At 40.0% G+C, this 22,996-nt stretch overlaps 1 protein-coding gene across 6 annotated transcripts in view; it reads right to left on the reverse strand.

Annotated features, from left to right (window-relative positions):
• Ophn1 (oligophrenin 1) overlaps positions 1-22,996 on the reverse strand; it is a 323,759-nt gene that overhangs the window by 13,446 nt on the left and 287,317 nt on the right. For all 6 annotated transcript variants that reach the window (XM_070040238.1, XM_070040239.1, XM_070040237.1 and 3 more), the window contains 2 exons: positions 2,250-2,415; positions 874-924 (listed from right to left, as the gene is read on the reverse strand). In XM_070040238.1, the coding sequence (XP_069896339.1) occupies positions 874-924; positions 2,250-2,415 (217 nt within the window). The remainder of the gene's footprint in view (positions 1-873; positions 925-2,249; positions 2,416-22,996) is intronic.

Below are 22,996 nucleotides of genomic sequence, written 5' to 3' on the forward strand. Positions count from 1 at the left end.
AGCCTCCTGAGTAGCTAAGATTACAGGCGTGAGCCACCTGTGCCCAGCTAGAATCTTTATGTTTTTGTGCAACCTTTCTAGGAGATTTAGATGTACAGCCAGTTTGACAACCATTGCCTAAATCCACTGTTTACCTTTGAAATGGGATCCATGTTTACTCTGAAACTTAATGGTAAAGTATTATATTCTACATGTCCTTGTCAGCTGCCCTTTTAGAATATAATCGGATCTAAATGAGGAAAATTATAACAAGAAAATATAAATGGACAGGAAGAGTTACATGAGAGACAGAGAAGGAAAAGAATCACAGCCACAGAAAGAGACAGAGGTGACAAAGTTGACAGAGACAAAGTTAAAGACACAAGCCAAGTGTTGATGGTTCAGTCCTACAATCATAGCTATTCAGGAGGCTGAGGTCTGAGGACTGTAGTTCAAAGCTAGCTCAGAAAGACAAATCTAAGAGACTCATCTCCAATTAACAACCAAAAGAACTCAGCTTAAGGTATGAGTAGAGTGGGAGAGTGGCATCCATGGGTGAAAAACGCAAGTGTCATTGAGAGGCCCTAAATTCAAGCCCAGTGCTGGCATATACTTACAAGCACATGCACATGAACACACACACACACACACACACACACACACACACACACACACACAAAGAGACAGGAGATAAAATGTCAACCACACCCACACAGAGATCAGGGGAAGTTAGAGAGAAAAAAGACAAGAAATGTGTAATAGTAAAAGGCATATTTATCATAAAGTTATTAAAAATCAGTGACTTGAAACTGGACACTGGTAGCTCACATCTGTAATTCTAGCTACTCAGGACATTGAGATCTTAGCTTCTCTTCTGTTGCCTGTGTCTCTTACCTTCCTGTTTTCCTGGAAGCTGTTTCAAAGAATCTGGTCCTGGAAGCCACCCTGCAAATACAAGCCAAGCAGGTCCCATGAGTTGCTCTGGAATACATGTGAGAACCGAAGGCCAAAATAGAAAGGACACGAGACTTCATCAGATGAACTACCAATGCTAGGTCTTGCATTTGCTGGCAAAAGGAGCTAAGTCTTGAGACAATCTTAAATATCAAAATGTGATCCCATGGAAGTACTCCCAAAGCCATAGATGATACCCTTTGGTCTCTATTGGTCCAGAAAGTTCTAAGTCTGATGTTTAAGTAAAACCAGTCTTCGGCTCAAAGTGTCATTTTTGGATTTTGTAAATATACTTTGCTAATTAGTTGAAGCTGTAGAGTCCTTGTTCTTCTTTCCCTGATGTTATAATTATAGCAAACAAGAGACATTTTATTATATTATGCTCACAAAACTCATTTTCTCAGCCAGGCACCAGTAGCACACATCTGTAATCCTAGCTACTTAGGAGGCTAAGATCTGAAGAATTAGGGCTCAAAGCTAGCCAAGGTAAGAAAGTTCATGAAACTTATCTCTAATTAGCCGGCAAAAAGCCATAAGTATAAGTGTGGCTCAAATGGTACAGTGCTAGCCTTGAACAAAAAGTTCACCATCAGCACCCAAGGCTTGAGTTCAAGCCTCAGGACATACACACATACACATTGCCTCACACATACATGTGTGTGTGCAAAATAGTGTCATTTTTTTCTTACAAGAAAGGAAAAATATCTTGAGCACAAGCACAATGAAAAAAATATATCCATTAGATAGTTTTTAAAACCCGTAACAATATAAATAGGGATACAGGTGGACCCATTGAAACAATGAGATGTACAAGTCGTTATGTCGAAAACGAACTTTACAACTTTGGTGCGGGGGTGGGGGGGTGAGGGGGATGGGATGGGAAGGGGAAACAAAGGAGGAGGCTACAATGCTTGATAAGAAATGTACTCATTATCTTGCCCATGTAATTGTAACCCCTCTGTACAGTATTTTCACAATAATAAAAAAAGAATATTTGCAAAGGCAAGTAGTCTAAGAATAGCAAGTGATTTTGATCATCTTACTGAGACCAGGGCAACTAAGAAAAATGGGTCTCCCCTAGCACAACTTGAAGTAGGTTTAAAGTTTTCATCTTTAAGGAAATTTCTTAGGCATAAAATTTGAGCAGAATACCCCAAACATAATTGGCCTGTAATGTTCCTCTAGACTCTAAAGTGAATGATGTAGTGAATGTGAATGTGCAGTGTACATATTTAAGGGCTGTACATGGCAATCTGTAAAACATCTTTAGGAGCCTAACACAAGTGTTAGATGAAGGTAAAAAGCTGCCTACTTACACGGATGATGGGATATCCCCTGCATTGCTAGCCACAGTATCTGGCTTTGGTTCTGGCTTTTGGGGAGTAGCTGCACGACAGGGAGGGTCTGGGGGTCTTATGGGGGGACGAATGATGGTTGGCTTTTCTCCTGGAGGCCGTACTTTGCTGAAACTCTCTGCCTCTCCTAGGAGAGAAAACAATACAAAGAACTTGAATAATTAACCAAACAACACCACACATGAGCAGGTAATATTACTGAGGTAATCTTGGTCCCTTGGTCCCCATTTCTTCTTGAGCGCAGCTTTGTCTCTCTGTTGTAACTCGTCTGGAAACTGTTACTCTAGAAAGCCTATGTTTGAACCTCAGCTCTCTAACTATATGCACCTTGGGTTTGTCATATGATTTCCTAATTCTCAGTTTCTTCAGCTAGATAATCAAGAGTAACATATTATTTAACAGAGATAGTGAGAGTGTTATAATAGGTCAAGCACCAGCCTTCAGTGGGAAAAAAAAACAAGCAGGAGCACAGGGCTTTGAGTTCAAACCCCAGTACTGGTAGAAAAATGAAACAATAAGAGAAAAGAAAATTCTGTACTAATGTTTTCTATAGTGTCCGATACATAGCAAGTACTTAGTAAATGGTTGATGGTATTCAATGTATATATGTGAAAATGGAGCCAGGTAACTTTAGGGGCTAGGCGAGGTTGGAAGAAATAGAGGCGAATGATGGAAGGAGTACCACTGATCAAGATGCATTATATTCATAAATTGATGTGGTAAATTGAAATCCATCTTAACAAGGAGAAGGGGGGGAGGAAAAAGGGGAGGAGGAGGAGGAAGGAGAAGAGGAAGAGGAAGAGGAGGGAGGAGGAGGAAAAGGAGGAGGAGGAGGAGGAAGAGGAGGAGGAGGAGGAGGAAGAGAAGAAGAAATTTTAAAAATCCAAGTCCTAGCTATAATCCTAGCTACTCAGGAGGCTGAGATCTGAGAATCAAGGTTCAGAGCCACCTAGAATGAGAACCCCATGAGACTCTTTATTTCAAAAAAGCTGAAGTGGAGCTGGGACTCAAGTGGTAGAGTGTCAGCCTTGAGCAAGATAGGAGAGGATAATAAAGGCTCAATAACTATGTACATATAATATTTATCAAAATGAGCTTCAAGAAATGGAAAGAGAATTTTGCTGTTGTTGCTGTTTTTGTTTTCTGTATCATTTGTATTGTTTATAAGTTTATCTTTTGGGTGGATGGTAAGGGCAGGGGGGCACAGAAAGTGTGAACAAATGCAGCAGTGGTACCCACTAGACATTATGTTGAAAATGAACTATAAAACTTGTGGGTGTGGGCACAAGGGAAAAACTGAGAGGGGGGAGGGAAGGAGAGACATAGTTCAAAAACAAATGTACTCTTCATCTGACTTAACTATAACTCCTTTGTACATTATTTTTACAAATAACCGTGTGTGTGTGTGTGTGTGTGTGTGTGTGTGTGTGTGTGTGCGCGCGCGCGCACACGTGCATATATAAAGATAAAGCTCAGAAAAAGCACTCAGGCTCTGAGTTCAAGCCCCAGGACCAGCATAAAAAAAATCCAGGTCCTTTTTACTTGGGGCTTGACTATTGTTACAATCTCCTAACTCACCTTCCGACCTCACATCTCTGCAGATTAGCCAGACAAAATAAATAACTTTTTTTGTCTTTTTTAACAAAATGGTTCTGGCAGAATTATGGCAAGGCAGGTACACTCACAAATTTCTGGTGGCATTGTGAACTGGGTTTATTCTATCTAGATACTCATCTCAATCATTCCAGAACAATTTGGATGAAATACAAAAATCATTCATATGAAATAGTTATACTTGCTTGCCCAGCAATTCCACTTTGAGGGATAGGCCCAAAGCAATTAACGCAAAAGGGAGGAAAAAAAAAAAACCAAGAAAAATCTACTGGTACAAGCATGCATATTAACAGCAAAAAGACTGACCCAAACACAAAGGCTAAGCAAACAAATTCTTACCAGCATTTAACCAACATACACACAGACACAGATACAGATACACCCATTTATGTACATGTACACTTTTTTGGTGGTGGTCCTAGGGCCTGAACTCAGGGCCTGGTACTGTCCCTAAACGTTTGTGGTCAAGGCTAGTGCTCTACCACTTGAGCCAGAGTTCTACTTTTGACATTTTGGGTGGTTAGCTGCAGATAAGAGTCTCATGGACTTTCTTGACTAGGCTGGCTTTGGAACTATGTTCCTCAGATCTCAGCCTCCTGAATAGCTAGGATTAAAGGCATGAGCTACCAATGTGGCTTAAACAACACATGTTATACAGAAACAGACATAGTAAAAAGAAAATATTGATAGGAAATAATATTAAACAAAAATTAAGTCCATGAAAAGTGCTCATGGCCTGTGAAAATAATATTGAAAGATATACATATATAACCAGGCAAGGATGTCAGTGTAGATCTTTATTCAATTTTTTCTACAAAATGTTTAAGATAAACATAAAACCATATTAAATTAAATCCACATACCATTATTACAAGATTCACTTTATGTTTACACTTTTTTCTCTCATTCATGACTTCCCCAGCAGCTCTAAAATGCAGAAGATAAAGTTGAAACTCCTTATGAATTCAGGGCCTCCATGAACTGGTTCCAAATTCTTGTCTCATGAACAAACCCTACTCTATGTTATCAAATTGCTCTCCTGACTGCCCCACCAAAGCAAGCTCTGGATTCTTTTTTTTTTTTTTTTTTTTTCTTTTTTTGTGTCCGGTTATGGGGCCTGAACTCTGGGCCTGGGCGCTGTCCCTCAGCTCTTCAGCTCAAGGCCAGCGTTCTACCCTTGAGCCACAGCACCACTTCTGCCTTTTTCCTTTTTTGCTTATGTGGTGCTGAGGAATGGAACCCAGGGCCTCATGCATGCAAGGCAAGCGCTCTACCACTGAGCCACCTTCCCAGCCCCAAGCCCTGGACTCTTACATTTAGGTGAAACACTGTGCTGCTTTACAAAGTACTGAGAGTCTGAAATTGTGCTTGAGAGGTCTTGTTCTGCTACTTTGAAGCTGTAGGACCCTCAACAGTGCCTTCACCTCTGACCGTCATTTTGGTATATGGGAAACAAATATAACAAAACCCCCTCCTCACCTCACAAAGTAGTCAAAAGGTATAAATTGGAAGGTATGGTCACAGTAATTAGCATCCACTAGGGTTAAATAAGCAACAGACTCTGCTACTTGTGTGTCTTCATTGCATGTCTCCTGCATTATAACCATCCCTGAAGGCCCTGCTCAAATCTAGCCCCTCTGAGCACACTAGCAGGCATAAAGAATTTCCATCCTGGTAAATGCTTGTAAGTACTTAAGATATTGTGCTTTGTTTTAAATGATCTACATACACAATTCTGGTGAAACATATGAAAAAATATAATGAAAATACAGTGTGATTGATGTATCATGAAGGAATAAACAACTATTACATTCATTATTCACTCTCTCCTCATTCAGCCTGTATCTTATGCCCCTTAGCACCAGGTTGGGCAAGTAGAATCACATCAGAACTAAATGACCAAAATGGTAATAATACATTTTTTCCTGACAAACTTACATTATTCAAAGCACTCTCCCAAATGATAGCTATTAAGTAGTCACAATAAGCTTGCAAGGAAAGAATAGATAGGTCACATCATCCCCATTTTATGCACAAGAAACTAAGGTTCAGAAATGGAACAGTGGATGGGCACTAGTGGCTCATGCCTGTAATCCTAGCTACTCAGTAGGCTAAGATCTAAGGATCACTGTTCAAAGCCAACCCAAGCAGGAAAGTCCATGAGACTCTTATCTCCAGTTAACCACCCAAAATGCCAGAAGCAGAGTTGTGGCTCACATGGTAGAGTGTTATCCCTGAGCACAAAAGCTTGGGATAGTACCCAGGCCCTGAGTTCAAGCCCCATTACTGCCTAAAAAAGAAAAGAAAGAAAAGAAAATATGAAAAAAAAAGAAAAGTGGACCAGCTCACCCACAACCATATAGACTACAGAGTGACAGTGAAGATTACAGCTTGCCACCTACAACCACTGTTTCCCCCAATGGCTGCTGGATTGTTGTTACTAGTAGCCTAAAATTATGAAGGGTAAGGTTAATAATGATAATAGTACCAGAAATATTAATTACCCTTTATAGAATTCTTCCTCTCTTCTAAGTAATATGGTGTTGTATGCATATTTTTCTTATTTAACATTGGCAAACAGGATGCTGTGGCTTACACTTGTAATCCTACTCAGGAAGCTGAAACCTGACGATCACAGTGCTAAGACAGACCAAGCAGGAAAATCTGTGAGACTCTTATCTCCTACTGACCACTAAAAAGTTGGAAGTGGAGCTGTGGCTCAAGTGGTAGAGTGCTAGCCTTGAGTACAAAAACTCAGGGATAGTACTCAGGTATTGTCTCAATATGAACACACACATATGTGTATACACATATACACAATCATTGGTGAATGGATAGAGGAAGGGTAGGTGAATATACATACGTGAAAATAGAAGTAGGTAACTTGAGAAAACTGGCAGGGTTGGGAGAGTTGGGGACAATGATTGAAGGGGTAATATTGATCGAGATGCAATGTACTCACAAATGGACATGTTGAATGGAAATAACTTTGAACAACCACTTAAGTAAAATAAAATTGATACATTATACTACAAACTGACATGTTGAGTTAAACCTCTTTGGACAACTACTTAAGGATAATGAAAAATAAATTTTAAAACTTGGCTACAATTTTAAAGAAATAATTATCCTCTTTGGAACACTAATACACTGTTGGCTCGAGTGTAAACTTGTTCAACCACTCTGGAAAGCAGTATGGAGGTTCCTCAAAAGACTCCACATAGAGCTCCCCTAGGATCCAGCAATCCCACTTCTGGGCATTTACCCAAATGACCACAAACAAGGCCACACTAAAGCTACCAGCACAACTATGTTTATTGCAGCATTATTTACCATACCTAAGATATGGAACCAACCCAGATGCCTCTCATTAGATGAATGGATTGAGAAAATGTGGTGTGTATACACAATGGAATTCTGTTTCCATCAGAAAGAATGACATTGCCCCATTTGTAAGGAAATGAAAAGCCGTGGAAAAAATTATACTAAGCGGGCTGGGAAGTTGGCTCAGTGGTGGAGTGCTTGCCTTGCATGCATGAGGCCCTGGGTTCGATTCCTCAGCACCACATAAGCAGAAAAAGCCAGAAATGGCGCTATGACTCGAGTGCTAGAGCACTAGCCTTGAGCTAAAGAGCTGAGGGACAGTGCCCAGGACCAGAGTTCAGGCCCCATGACCAGCCAAAACAAACAAACAAAAATTATACTAAGCAAAGCAAGCCAGACCCAAAGAAACACAGGCTGCATGGTTTCCCTCATTTGGAATAATTAGACTACATCTATGATATTCTTAGCAGAGGATCACAATAGCTTCATAGCTAAATGCATATGACCGTATAATGAAGCTTATCAAAGTGAACTCCAAGAAATAGAAATGAGTTTTTTATAATGTACTATTCGCAGTTATTTCTTTCTTCTCCCCCCACCCCGCCCCTCAGTTTATGCCCCGTTGTCACTGTTTTTTGTATTTCTGTAACCTTTGTCTTGTACATAAGTCTATCTGATTTGGAGAAGGGAAGGAAAATCACAGAAACAGTGAAACAAAGGGTGAACCAATGCAACAGAGTTATACTCACTAGACACTATGTTGGAACTGAGTTTTACAACTTGGGTAGTGAGGGGAGTGCAGGTAGGAGTGGGAGAAAATGAGAGAGGGGGAACACTGTTCAAAAAGAAATGTACTCATTACCTTACTTATATAATACTTATTTAATAATAATCCCTCTGTACAACACCTATGCAATAAAAAATTATCTCCTTTGTACAGTTAAAAAGACTCCAAAATGAGAATAGTAACCTGAGTTGTTCAACAATAGATCCAACTTCGTTTGATTTTTTAAAAATTTTTATTATCTTTATCGTTTGATTTTTTTATTTTTATTATCTTTAAGTAGGTGCATAAAGGAGATGCCAAATGACAAAGCAGTTTATGAATACAACTTGATCATTCTATCCTTTATGGCCCACCCCTTCTCTTACTTTTCTTAAGACTATACCTCTCCCCTTGTCTCTGCCTCCAATCCCTTGCAAGTACCAACTTCTTGGTGTTTATTTACTTGGACTTGGATTTTGTTGTTCCACAATTTGACTTCCAAAACTCATGTAGTCCCAACTTTCTAGAGGCCTAGTGGTTCAACCCTGTTCACACATTAGAAACATGTGAAGAGCTTTAAAGTTATGAAATGATCAGAGATCCTATATTAATTGATTGGTGTGGGACCTACACATGAGTATTTGTGTGTGTGCGCGCACGTGCGCACATGCGCACGTGCATGCGTGTGGGTCCTAGAGCTTTAACTCAGGAACTGGACACTGTCCCTGAGCTTCTTTTGCTCAAGGCTAGTGCTCTACCACTTGAGCCACAGCTCCACTTTTGGCTTTTTGGTAGCTTATTGAAGATAAAGTTTCATGGATGTTCATGCCTGGGCTGACTTTGAACCATAATGCTCAGATCTCAGACTCCTGAGTAGCTGGGATACATACAGGTGTGAGCCACCAGGACCCACCCACATGCATATTTAATGGGCACCAGTTCACAGCAGCTAACGCTGCTGTCCCCATTTCTACTGGTCACTGGATATGGAGTCAGTTAAGAGCAATAGGACACAGTGTCGGAGTCTGAAAACATTTCTACCTGAAGTCATGTCCATAACAAGGCTGTCACTTCACTTGATGAGTGAACCAGATGGCATCCCCAATCTGAACCTTATTTATTCCTAAATTATAGCCACTTCAGAATGGACATCAACCTAGGGCCTTATAAAACAAACATCATTAATTTTGTATCTATCTAGTCCTTTTATTTATAGCTTCAACTTTATGATTCATTACAAGTCAAGCTTTGAAGTAGCAGCAAAGAGTTTTCTTGGCTAAAAGACCCCAGTGTTGTCCTTTCTTGCCTCTATAATTTGTCTCAGTCACAGTTAAGCCACAATGACAAACTGGTAAGGCAGGCAGGGAGAAGTCATATAACTGGGAGTCAAGAACCTGGAGTCTAGTGTTGGTACTAAAACTAACTTGCATAACTGTGAGCAGATCATTTCTTTACCAGTACAATATGGGGTTGGATTGCTTTTCAGTTTATGATCCAAGTTTGTAGAGCTCTACCTCTTCTCTCTCTGTTGCCCTTAAATGCTGCTCTGGAAGTACTGTAAGCCCCATCTCTCTCTCTCTCTGTATGTATGTATTTCTTTTAGTCTCCCTGTGTCTCTGTCTCTCCATGTGTCTCTCTGTCTAATCTCTCTTCCTCTGTGTATCTTTCTCTGTCTCTCTGTGTCTGTCTCTCTGTGTTTCTGCCTCTCTCTCTCTCTCTCTCTCTCTCTCTCTCTCTCTCTCTGATTCTTTCAGTGTTATCTCTCTGCCTCTCTCTCTGGAACAAATTTAGATTCCATGGCTCCTTGTTGCCTGCCGAGTGCACCCAAAAATATTTAACCTGGCATTCAACCACTCTCTTCCATTTGGCTTCAGCTGTCTTTTAGGATCTAAAACTTTTACCATTCTTTCTATATCCTACAGTCCAGACAAACAGTATTATTTATTGTCCCATGTACATGTCTTACAGTTAATCATCTCTTTCCGAGATGCTCTTTATCCATTTCCCACATGCCCAAATTTGCATCAGCTTAAGTGCTATGTCTCTTAGGACCTAAAATACTTCAAGTTCCTGTCCCTAGTTCTTAAGGCACTGGTTGTTTTGTACTTGGAATCCTGTACTTTGTCTTTTTCTCTTTCTCTCTCTCTGTGTATGTGTCTGTCCTCTCTCTATCCTCTCTCTCAACTTGGAAGCAAGACCCAGGTGGGATTTAATCTGTGTCCTTCCCAGATAATAAAGTAAATTGCTTTGCATATAGCTGACAAATAATATTTACTGAGTAGATAAAAAATGTAGTTCATTCAGTCTGTCAGAAGGCTAATGAAACAGGGTTAATGAAACATGAGCTAGTGGCTCATGCCTGTAATCCTAGCTACTCAGAAGGTTGAGATATGAGGGCCATGGTTTGAAACCAGCCTACACAAGAAAGTCCTGAGACCTTCATCTCCAATTAACCACTACAAAGCTGGATGTGGAGCTGTGGTTCAAGTGGTGAAACATAGCCTTGAGCATAAAAACTCAGGTACGATGGCCAGGTCCTGAGTTCAAGCCCCAGGACTAGCACAAGAAAGAGACAATGAAAAAAGTTTTTGTTCCTTAAGATCTCCAGCTGTGGTCTACACAATATATAACCATGATATCCCCACAAGTTTTAAGGTTATTATTTTCACCTAAAGTTTAAAGTGTTCAATGCTCTGGGAATTTTATAAGGACTTTTATCCTCAGACTTACAGAATCTGAGAGTCCCTCTGGGGTCTTTTTTGCCAGTCGGGGAGCTTGAACTCAGGGCCTGGACACTATCCCTGAGCTTCTTTTACTCAAGGCTATCACTCTACCACTTGAGCCACAGCACCATTTACAGCTTTTTCTGTTTATGTGGTACTAAAGAATCGAACCCAGGACTTCATGCATGCTAGGTAAGCACTCTACCTCTAAGCCCCCTCTAGAATCTTAAAAATGAGTTGGAGAGAGAAGTCCAAAGTCCAGTAGCTAAAAAGAGGCAAAGCAGAATAAAACATCTGGAAGTGTCTTGAACCTATGGTTTACTCTTTCTACCAAACTATATTTCCAAAGTGTACTTCCTTTATATCTTTCTCTCCTCCTTCTTCTCTCCTCCTTTCTCTCTTTGTCTTGGTGCCAGTACTGGGGCTCAAACCCAGGGCCTGGACACTGTCCTTTAGGTTTTTGCTCAAGGCTAGAGCTCTATCACTTGAGCCACAGCTCTATGTCCAGCTATTTGGTAGTTAATTGCTGAAAGTCTTTTGTGAACTTTCTTGCCTGTCCTGGAATCGAACTGCAATCCTCAGATCTCAATCTCCTGAGCAACTAGGATTATAGATATGAGCCTGTCACTTTCTGAAGTTGAAACAATTTGTACCATACCTTCTATTCTATCTTTCGTGTGTGTGTGTGTGTGTGTGTGTGTGTGTGTGTGTGTGTGTGTGTGTGTGTGTGTGTGTGTATTTTACTGGCACTAGAACCCAATGCTCAGATGCTATCCCTTAGCATTTTTGCTCAAGGCTGGTACTCTAGCACTTAAGCCATATCTCCCTTTTCCGGCTTAATTGGAAAAAAGAGTCTCATAAACTTTTCTGCTCTGGCTTGCCATACTGCAATTCTCAGATCTCAGCCTCCTGAATAGCTAGGATTATAGGTGTGAGCCACCAGCTCCTGGATTCATTTCTTTTGTAACTTTTGTCTTCAACCTGACCTTCACTACAAATTTGGTCCCTCTCCCCAATCCTATCTGTCTATGAAATGATAACAACCAAAGAATCTTAAGGTTGGGAATGTGGCTTAGTGTTAGAGTGCTTTCCTAGCATGCAGGAAACCCTGGGTTGAATTCCTCAGAATCACATAAACAGATAAAGCCAGAAGTGGCTCTGTGACTCAAGTGGTAGAGTGCTAACTGTGAGCAAAAGAAGCTCAGGAACAGTGCCTAGGCCTTGAGTTCAAGCCCGTGGACTGGCAAAAAAAAAATCTGAGCATCTAAAGATTTCCTGGGTCCTATTGGTCCTATCTACCCCAAGCAACTTTATTTTGCTATTCCTTATATCTATCTCCACCCAACCAGAGAGCATAGAGTAGGGGGACACTGCTCCCTCCTGTAGATTCCTTTAGTTTTTAAGACTGACTTCTTTCTAAGGTACTTATCCATGCTCACTGCTCAAATTTAAGCCTTCTTTCTCCCTCAGCCATTAATTATCAGTGTGGAACAATGTAGACTTAGGTTCCAGGAAAAGCAGAGAAATGAAAACCAAACTGTAGATTATTAAAACTTAATGAGTCCAAACAAGAAAATGTGGATAATGGCCAGCAACATCCATTAATGCAAGAGCAAGTCTGCTCCTAATACTTTTAAGCAGATACAAATGCCACTCATAGCATGAGTCATCCCAGTGGAGAATTGATGGCCCAGTGACTGAGCAAGGCCTTACAAGTATCCTTCCTCCAAGCCCAGGAGTACCCCACCAGATGAAGTCGTTTCTCTCAAGACAAGAGGAAAAGAGCTGTGAAGTGCTCTGAACCTCATGTGTTATTGGTCCCTAGTATGTGCTGGGCCCTCCATTAGAATCTCAATATCATGAACAGAAAGAAAGGCTCCTTTACTCATGTTCTTCCTGAAATTCATTCTCATCCCTACTAAAACACAAATCACACTGAGCTGAGATTGGGTGCATGCTAGCCTCCCTGTGAACCTTTGGAAGGCAAGACCAGAACCCTTGTCTCTCCAATCACATAGCACCATGGGTGAACAAATATGCAAAGACATGAAACCAGATAGCATGTAACTCTCTTTACTCATCAATCCCTGAAGGGAAAACCTAAACCCCTCTACAGAACTACACACACTTGCCTTTTGAAAAGCCAGGACTGACATGAGATCAAATGGAAAGAAGAGGGTCTTGTACTTGGGAGGCTGAGCTATAAGGATTGCAAGTGGAAGACAGCCTGGGCAGGAAAGTCCATGAAACTCTTATCTCCAACTAACCACCAAAAGAGTCAAAAGTTGAGCTGTGGTTCAAGTGGTAGAGCACCAACTGTGAGCAAAAAAAACTCATGGAGACCACTGAAGCCCTAAGTTCAAACCTCAGTATAGACACCAAAACAAATCATAACCTTGGACCTAAGAAGTTTAGGGTTAGGCCCCCATCTCTGCATCTTACAGCCTAGACAAGTCATTTCATGTTTCTGAACCTTAATTTTTCCACTCATAAAACTCAGAGAGAAAAGGAAAAAACATTTATATGATATGAAGTGAAACAAGAGTATAAGGTGTAGAACAATGAAGAGGAGAAAGGAAGAATATAGTCAAGAATTCAATATATACCCTATAAAAGTAAGAAAAGTAAGGCTGGGAAGATGGCTCAGTGGTATAGTGCTTGCCTTGCATGCAAGAAGCCCTGGGTTTGATTCCACAATACCACTTAAGCAGAAAAAGGCAGAAGTGGAACTGTGGCTCAAGTGGTAGAGTACTAGCCTTGAGCTGAAGAGCTGAGGGACAGTGCCCAGGCCCAGAGTTCAGGCCCCATGACTAACAAAAAAGTAAGAAAAGTGAAAGAAGAGGTAGGTTGGGAGGGATGGGTAGGTATGCTGAAAATGGTAACATTGATCAAGATGTATAGTACTGGAGGGGCCAAGATGGGGACGGAAAAGTAGGGAAACACCACAGCTCTCCAATGCTCCGTTTCTCCAAGAGACTGACAGCAACAAAAAGGCAAATACTCAGAGAAATAGAGGAAGTGAAAAAAAGAAAAAGAAAAAAAACTTCAGAAACGACACAAAGGTGGTAAAGTGGGAAGAACTTCCCCTACCCCTTGCTGGCAGCAGGGCTTTACACCGAGCTGCCCAAGTGGCCCGGCCCAGGGCTCACCAGGGATCACAGAGCCACAAGGGTCCCAAGACCACCTAGAAGAGTCCCAAGAGCCAGCACCAACCCAGAGAATGCAAACAGAAAACGCAGAGCTCAGAATCAGCATGAAGACCCCAGACCCGCGATGCGCACCTCTGCCCTGGCTCACCGAAGTGGCCCGAACAGGAGTGGCAGAGGCTGCGGCAGCAGAGCCCAGACACATGATGCGACCTCTGCCCCGGCCCTTGGAAGTGGCCTGAACCTGGGGAGAGGCTGGAGGGGACCCCAGACCCGCAAAGTGACCTGGCCCCAGCAGCAGCAGCCAGGGAACCCAGACCCTATGCAAAGTGTCTCTCTACTCCAGCCCAGGGCCAAGGCAGTAGGGAACCCCAGAACCACAGCAGTCCGACCTGTAGAAGAACAGTGAAAAAAACATCTGCATGACTCTGACCCGGACAGCAAGAACAGTGGCAGAGACTAAAACACAGAACAAGCCTGCACTACTACCCAGCACATCCACAAGCATATCAAAAAATGCGGAACATGGTGATGACCAGTCTCCTACAGCACACAAAAAATATCGATATGCCACAGTACCGCTGGATAGCCCCCAACCAGCACCAGGACAAGTGAGTACCTCACAGGGGACACACCCCCCTACCCCTTGCCATGGGAGAACAGTGCTGGTGATAACAACACCCCAAAACTTGACTTGGACCCCTCCCCCCTCCTCCACCAACTGGGATACAGGTCCTACAGAAGCTGGGAACTGTGCAAGCACACCAGCAACCAGCAAGCACACCCAGCCCACCAGGTTTGACCAAGAGTGCCCCTGGGAGAAAATGCAAGCACTCTAGGCTGCTGGTCCTTGACTGAAGGCAAGAACTGCCTGAGATCTCCAGTAGGCAGCTGAAGGAGCACTACCTGTGTCCCAGGTAGGAACCCGAGCTATTTTAACCGCTTGTCCCTTACTGGTCAAGATTTGATTGCTCACTGAAGCAGAGGGTGGAGTGTGTCTGCTGACCAAAACAAGCCCTACCTGTGTCCCAGGTGGGAGCCCAAGCTGTCTTAATTACTTGTTCCTGACTGGTGAGGAGCTGAGCACCCCAGCAGAGGGCAGAGTGTGTCTGTCCACCAAAATAAGCCCTACGTGGGTCAGACCAGCAGCTGGAAAGGCCTCTCCCCACAACAGAACTGAGGCCAGGTAAAGCACTCTCAACCAGCCCAGTGCCGAGAGCAAGCTACATCAATTGATACAGGAACAAATCCAGAACCTAGCAAAGGTAGCCACCCACTCACCAAAACAGTGAGTCTGGAATTGGTCTTCAATAATCCTGAATCCATATGAGAAAATCACAGTGAAAAATTACAAGATTCGTCAAATGGTCAAGACAGCAAACCAGACCCAAAGGCCAGCAACCACCGAGGGGAGAATGCCAGTGGAAGCAAAAAAGAAATGGAAGACAAACAATACATTCAATAGATGATAGAGGCAATGACTCAAGTATTAAAGAGAGAAACAGATGAGAAATTTCAAGAACAAAGGTATGAAATAACAAAAGCAATCCAGGGCTTCAAACAAGAACTGTACTCAAAAATAGATGTAGTACACACCTTGCTAAAGGTTGAGAGTAATACTCTGAGAAACAACACAGAAATTATAAATGGTTCAACTTCACACAAAATTCCATTTCCTCCATTCAAACCGCAATGGAAGCCACAGTTAATAGAGTAAATGAAATGGAAAATAGAATAACAAATACTGAAGACAAAATGAAGGCACTGGAAAAAAAAGTCACATTTATGGAAAAGACACTCAAAATTTGCCAAAGGGATGTCCCAAAACAAGCAGACGGTGCCAAGAAATTTAACCTTTGTATAATCAGGGTGGATGAAGGGGAGGAATACCAGAATAAAGGAATGTAACACTTACTCAATAAGATCATCACTGAAAATGTCCCCAGTCTTAACAGAGAAAATCTTACAGATGTAACAGAGGCTTACAGCACACCTAACAAGCAGGATTCCAGGAGGAACACTGCTAGGCACATTATAGTAAAAATGCTAGATTTTAGCAATAAAGAAACAATCTTGCATGCAGCAAAAGCAAAGAAGGAGCTATACTACAATGGGAAAAAATTAGAATCACTGCAGATCTCTCCACACAGACACTGAATGCTGGGAAAGTACCATCTGAACCCTGAGAACCAATAACTGCAAGCCCAGACTGGTATATCCAGCAAAGCTAGCATTCACATTTGATGGATAAACTAAAAATTTTAATAGTAAAGAAAAACTAAATGAACTCATAAACAATAAGCCAGCATTACAAAGAATATTAAGAGGGGTATTGACATTTGAAGCAAACAGTCAAGATCAGGGATCCATACCAGAAAGATATCGCTAGGAGACCAACTTAGTAAACACAGGAGGAAAGAAAAAGAAGAAAAACTTAGGGAAGTAAGAAAATGACAAGCAGCACAATACACCTCTCTATAATAATCATAAACATTAATGGACTCAACTCACTAAACAAAAGAAAAAGAATTGCAGATTGGATCAGAAAACAAAATCCATCTATTTTCTATCTTCAAGAGACCACCTCAAAGCCAAAGAAAAAGCAAACTCTAAGTGAAAGGATGGAGGAAGATCTACCTTGCAAATGCCCCCAGTAAGAAAGCAGGAGTCACCATCCTGATATCTGATAAAACAAACTTTACATTAAAATCATTATGAAAAGACAGAGAAGGTCACTATATATTAATACAGGGAACAATTCAAGAAGAGGATATCACCATTGTCAACCTATACTCCCCAAACACTGGTGCACCCAAATATGTTAAGCAAATACTCTCAGACTCACAGGAAAAAATAGATCCAAATATAATAATACTAGGAGACTTTAATAGTCCACTCTCACCAAAGTACAAGTCTATCTGCCAACTAAAGAACTGGCAAAGACATTTCCAAATAAAGTGCTGTCATATATCAAGCTGAATTAACTGACATATACCAAGCTATCTACCCAACAACAACTCAATACACATTCATCTCAGCAGCTCATGGAACTTTTTCCAAAATAGATCATATCCTAATTCATACATGGAATTTAAGCAAATACAAGAGGATCGACATAATCCCCTGTGTTCTAGCTGACCATAGTGGAATCAGGATAGTTCTCAATAACAAAGCATACAGTACAAAATACTCAAACACATGAAAATTAAACATAAAAATTAAAGCAACAGAAGAAATCAAAGAAATTAAAAAGTTCCTACAATTCAATGAAAATGAATATACATCACAAAGAAACCTGTGGGATATGGCAAAAGCATTCCTGAGATGCAAATTTATTGCTCTCAGTGTACACATCAAGAAAACAGAGAGACCAAATAAACAATCTCATAGTGCAACTAAAACTGCTAGAGAAACAAGAAAAAGTTAAACCTATATGGCTAGATGGAGCAAGATAACCAAAACAAGAGTTGAAATTAATGAGTTAGATACTAAGAAAACTATAATAAAATTTATAAAACGAAAAGCTGGTTTAAAAAAAATCAATAAAATTGAGGGACCTCTGGCAAGATTAACTAAAAAAAGAAGAGAGGAGACCCAAATCAATATCAGGGATGCCACAGGAAAAATTACAACAAACATCCAAGACATCCAAACAATTATAAAGAACAATTTCCAGACTCTATACTCACTAAGGAAGGAAAACCTAGCAGAAATGGATGAATTCCTAGAAAAATACAAATTGCCCAAACTGAACCAAGAAGAAATAAATCAATAAAATAAGCCAATAATCTACAATGATATAGAGGAAGCAATCAGAAGTCTTCCAACAAGGAAAAGCCCAGGACCAGATGGATTCACTACGGAATTCTACAAGACCTTTAAAGAGGAACTAATACCCATACTCAAGCTCTTTCAAGAAACAGAAACAGAAGGAGCAATCCCAAACTCATTCTATGAAGCAATATCACACTCACCCCTAAACCAAGCAAATATCCAACAAAAAAAGAGAAGTATAGACCAATCTCTTTGATGAACACAGATGCAAAGCAACTCAATAAAATTTTAGCCAACAGAATCCAGAAACATACAAAAAAATCATACATTATGATCAAGTAGGCTTCATCCCAGAGATGAAAGGATGGTTTAACATATGTAAGTCAATAAATGTAAGCCATCACATCAACAGATTCCAGGTCAAGAGCCACATGATTATCTCCACTGACATAGAAAAGGCTTTTGATAAAATACAACACACATTGATGTTAAAAGCTCTGGAAAAAATAGGAATAGAAGGAACATTTCTTCAAATAATAAAAGCCTTATATGACAGACCAACGGCCAATATCATACTTAATGGGGAAAAACTACAACCAATTCCCCTAAAAACAGGAACAAGGCAAGGATGACCCCTCTTCAATATAGTTCTGGAATCCCTAGCCAGAGCAATAAGGCAAGAAAAAGACATTAAAGGGATCTGCATAGGGGAGGAAGAAGTTAAACTATCCCTTTTTGCAGATGACATGATTTTATATCTTAACAATCCCAAAACCGTCATCCCCAAACTCTTAGAGCTTATAAACCACTTCAGCAAAGTAGCAGGATACAAAATTAACCCAATAATGTACAAGCAGAAAGGGAAATTAATGAAAAAAAAACTCATTCAAAATGACTGCAAAATAATAACGTATATAAGAATTAACCTAATCTACTTCAAAATTTAGCTAGAAGCTGGGTACTGATGCCTCACACCTGTTATACTTGCCATTCTCCAGCTAAGCCCTGAGGATCACAGTTCAAATCTACCACAGGAAGAAAACTCCATGAGACTCATATCTCCAATTTACCACCAAAAAGACTGAAGTGTAGCTTTCTCTCAGATGTTAACATGCTAGCCTTGAGCAAAAAAAAGCTAAGGGATAATGCAAAGACCCTAAGTTCAAGCCCCAGTATTGGCACAAAACCAAAACCAAAACAGACAACACCATCAAGAAAATATCTAGCTTTAAACAGTAGACAAAGAGTAAAGAGCACAATAAAGTTGTACAAATCAGTCAACAATCTAAATTAGCTGAATGAATATAGAAAATTTTGTCATTTACATATAGGTTATTTTTATATATAAGGAAACTTAAGTTGTTTATACTACATAAAACCTTTAAATAACATTTTACAGAAATATTCTTTGAGTATATTTCATTTAAATATCTATAAAATATTGTACAGTAAATTACAAAAAGTTGTAGAACTACGTAAGATACAGAAAAATTCTATTCAGTAATGTTTAAATTTGTTACTATTTTATTTTATTTTTAATACGTTTTTATTGTAAAAAGAGTGTACAGGGGTTACAATTATATGAGTAAGGTAATAAGTACATTTCCTATCAAGTATTGTTACCTCTAGCTTTGTTTTTCCCCTACCATCTCTTTATTTATATATAAAGGATATCTTTGTTTTTAGATCTGCCTCCTGAAATATAATTATGCATACATTATAATTTCAAATAGTTTAAAAATTTTTTACATATCTACAGATACATATGAAGAGGGAGCGAAGGATCTGGGAAAGCTTATGATGAGAGTAGGAAGGGAGAAGGGGAGGTAGTGAAAGGGAGAGAAAGGAGAAAATGGAGGCAGAAGCTCACAGGAGAAATACCATGTGAAGGATCATGATAATTATTGGCTAATCTGGATGAAGTGTACATTTTGCAATGATACATTCTATCATTTTTTTGTAGGTGTGTAGTTTATAATTGTAAAAAGTGAGTATATAAAATTAGGAAAAATAACTAAAATTGAACAAGTATTTTTAAGTATGCAAAAATTAGTTTCTTCAAGCCAACAGATGTGCAGAAGGATGGGAGGAATGACATTGATCAAGGTGCATTGTACCTGCAAACTGACATGCTATACTGAAATCCCTTTCTAAAATTTACTTCAAGATAATACATAATGAATAAATAAAGATAAAGTTAGATTCGGTTAGGAGATAATTTCATTTAAAAAGATGCATAGTATTCATAAACTTCACTGTGAAATGGCAACTCTGTACAACTACTTAAAGATAATAAAAGTTTAATCATATAATTTTTAAAATTCAAGGGAAGATATAACAGGACAGAGTATCCAATTCTATATATGGAATAAAACATTTTTTTAAAAAAAGGGCTCTGGAAAATCAAAGAAAGGTTGGACAAATAGGAATTGCATGAAGCTGCAGAGCTTCTGCATGGCAAAGGACATAGCTAGCAAGATCAATAGAAAGCCCACAGATTGGGAGAAGATCTTCACTAGCCATACAACAGACAAGAGTCTCATATCTAAAATGTAATTAGAGCTCAAAAAATTAAATCCCCAACAACAAATTCTCAAAGAAACAACTGACCAATAATTGAGTGGGCTAAAGATTTAAAGAGAGACTTGTTTGAAGGGAAAATAAGAACGGCCAATGGACACATGAAGAAATGCTCAACTTCTCTAGCCATAAAAGAAATGGAAATCAAACCAAAATTGAGATTCCACCTCACCCCAATTAGAATGGCTATAATCAAGAAATCTAATAGCAACAGACACTGGAGGGGATGTGGCCAATAGGGAATCCTACTGCATTGTTGGTGGGAATATAAACTTGTTCAACCACTTTGGAAAGCAGTATGGAGTTCCTCAAAAGACTTCCCCTATGACCCAGCAATCCTACTTTTCGGCATTCACCTAATCACAAAAAAGGCTATACCAAAGCTACCAGCACAACTATGTTTATTGCAGCATTATTTACCATAGCTAAGATATGGAACCAACCCAGATGTCCCTCAGTAGATGAATGGAATTCTACGCCTCAGTCACAAAGAATGACATCGCCCCATTTGTTAGGAAATGAAAAGAGTTGGAAAAAATAGTATTTAGTGAAGTAAGCCAGGACCAAAGAAACATAGCTCCCATGGTTTTCCTTACTTGCAATAACTAGTATATGTCTACGACAAGCAGAAAAGGTCAAAAGCTATGTATATATGACCATATAAGATGATGTTTAGTGAAATAAACCCCAAGATAGGGACAGAACTGTTTATTTTCTTTCTTGCTATTGTTTTTAACGTATTTAAAATATACTATGTGATTTTTTTTGTTTCTTTTGTATGTTCTTCCCCTATGGGATAACCTGTTTTCACTGTATTTGATGTCAGTGCCATATATCTTTTTTAAATTTTTTTTAATTGTGAAAATACCATACAGAAGAGTTACAATTACATGGATAAGGTAATGAGTACATTTCGTATCAAGCATTGTTGCCTCCTTTGTTTCCCCTTCCCATCCCTTCCTATCTCCACCCCCCCACTCCCATCCCCCTTTCCCCCACCTTGCCAAAGTTGTAAAGTTCATTTTTTGACATAACATCTTGTACATCTCATTGTTGCAATTGGTCCACCAGTATCCCTATTTAAACAATTTGTTTTTCCCTTCTCCTTCACAAATTATACCAACATCAAATACAGTGAAAACAGGGGTTATACCGGGGGGGGGGGGGACCATACAAAGCAACAAAGAAATCATCATATAAATATGTTAGAAACAATAGCAATAAAGAAAAACCATTTGAATCCTTATCTTGGGGTTCATTTCACCTAACATCAACTTATCTGACCATTTCTGCTTGTCTCAGACATATACTAGTTAGTGCCCTACATCTTGTATATACATTTTTCTAATTTGGGGAAGAGAAGGGAAATAACAAAATGCTGAAATAAGGATACAGGTTGACCCATTGTAACAATGAGATGTGTAATACAATGTTGAAAACGAACTTTACAACTTTGGGGGGGAGGGAGGAGTTGGGGAGGTGGGGAGGGAAGGGATGGTAGGGGATAAACAAAAGAGGCAACAATGCTTGATAGGACAAGTACTCATTACCTTACTCATGTAACTGTAACCCCTCTGTACAGTATTTTTACAATAAAAAAATTACAAAATATAAAAATATGAAATTAGCCAGGCACTGCTGACTCACACCTGTAATCCTAGCTACTCAGGAGGCTGAGATCTGAGGATCACAGTTCAAAGCCAGCCCAGGCAGGAAAGTCCGTGAGACTCTTATCTCTAATTAATCACCAGAGAACCAGAAGTAGTGCTGTGGCTCAATTGCTTGCCTTAAGCTGAAGAGCTCAAGGACAGCGCCCAAGCCCAGAGTTCAAGCCCCACAACTGATCAAAAAAATGAAATTAGGTTATAGATCATATAAAAAGAAGTCATAGCTGGGCACCGATGGCTCACACCTGTAATCCTAGCTACTCAGGAGGCTGAGATCTGAGGATCACAGTTCAAAGCCAGCCTGGGCAGAAACATCTGTGAGACTCTTATCTCCAATAAATCACCAGAAAACCGGAAGTGGCCCTATGGCTGATGTGGTAGCGTGCAAGCCTTGAACTGAAGAGCTGAGGGACAGCACCCAGGGCCAGAGTTCAAGCCCCAAGACCAACAACAACAACAACAACAAAAGAAGTCATGGCTTGATGTGGCCCATGGGGCCATATTTTGCTAACTTCTGTTTTGTCTCAAGATGATAGCAGTATTGAATCATAGTTTAAAGAGAGTCCAGACAGACAAGTGGTAAAGTGCCAAAATCTAAGCAAGAGCACAAAGTTCTGAGTTCAAGTCCCAGTACCAGCACAAAAATAAGAGCTCTGAAATAAATTCCCCTACTAATTTTTTTCATTTGGTGCTGGGGATGGAACCCAGGAGCCCCACGCATGATAGATAAATACTGTATATTACCAAGCATCAGCCTTGGCCTACCCTTATTATTTTTTTAAGTTTTTACATTTGGCTATTTTGTGAAATGCTTGCAATCTCTTCTTTAGAAGAACATGACATAAACACATAAGGTACACATTTAGAAGGTCATCTAGCTACAAAGTAAGACAGCTAGAATTTGGAATAAAGCCTTTCTGATACCACAGTCCATATTCTTTCCATTAAAACATATGATCTTGAAAGAATTATATATTCCAAACTCCCTGCTGGCTCAGCCCCAACCTCTCTACATGAGCCTCCATGGGTATAGCCAACTAAATTTATAGATGTCAGCCATATCTTTAGCTTGTAATAATTTCAAAAAGTCACAGTTTTGCAGAAGTTGTGCCAG

Source organism: Dipodomys merriami, unplaced genomic scaffold, assembly GCF_024711535.1.
Source record: "Dipodomys merriami isolate MVZ:Mamm:240054 unplaced genomic scaffold, mDipMer1.0.p SCAF_3, whole genome shotgun sequence".
Lineage (NCBI taxonomy): Eukaryota > Metazoa > Chordata > Mammalia > Rodentia > Heteromyidae > Dipodomys > Dipodomys merriami.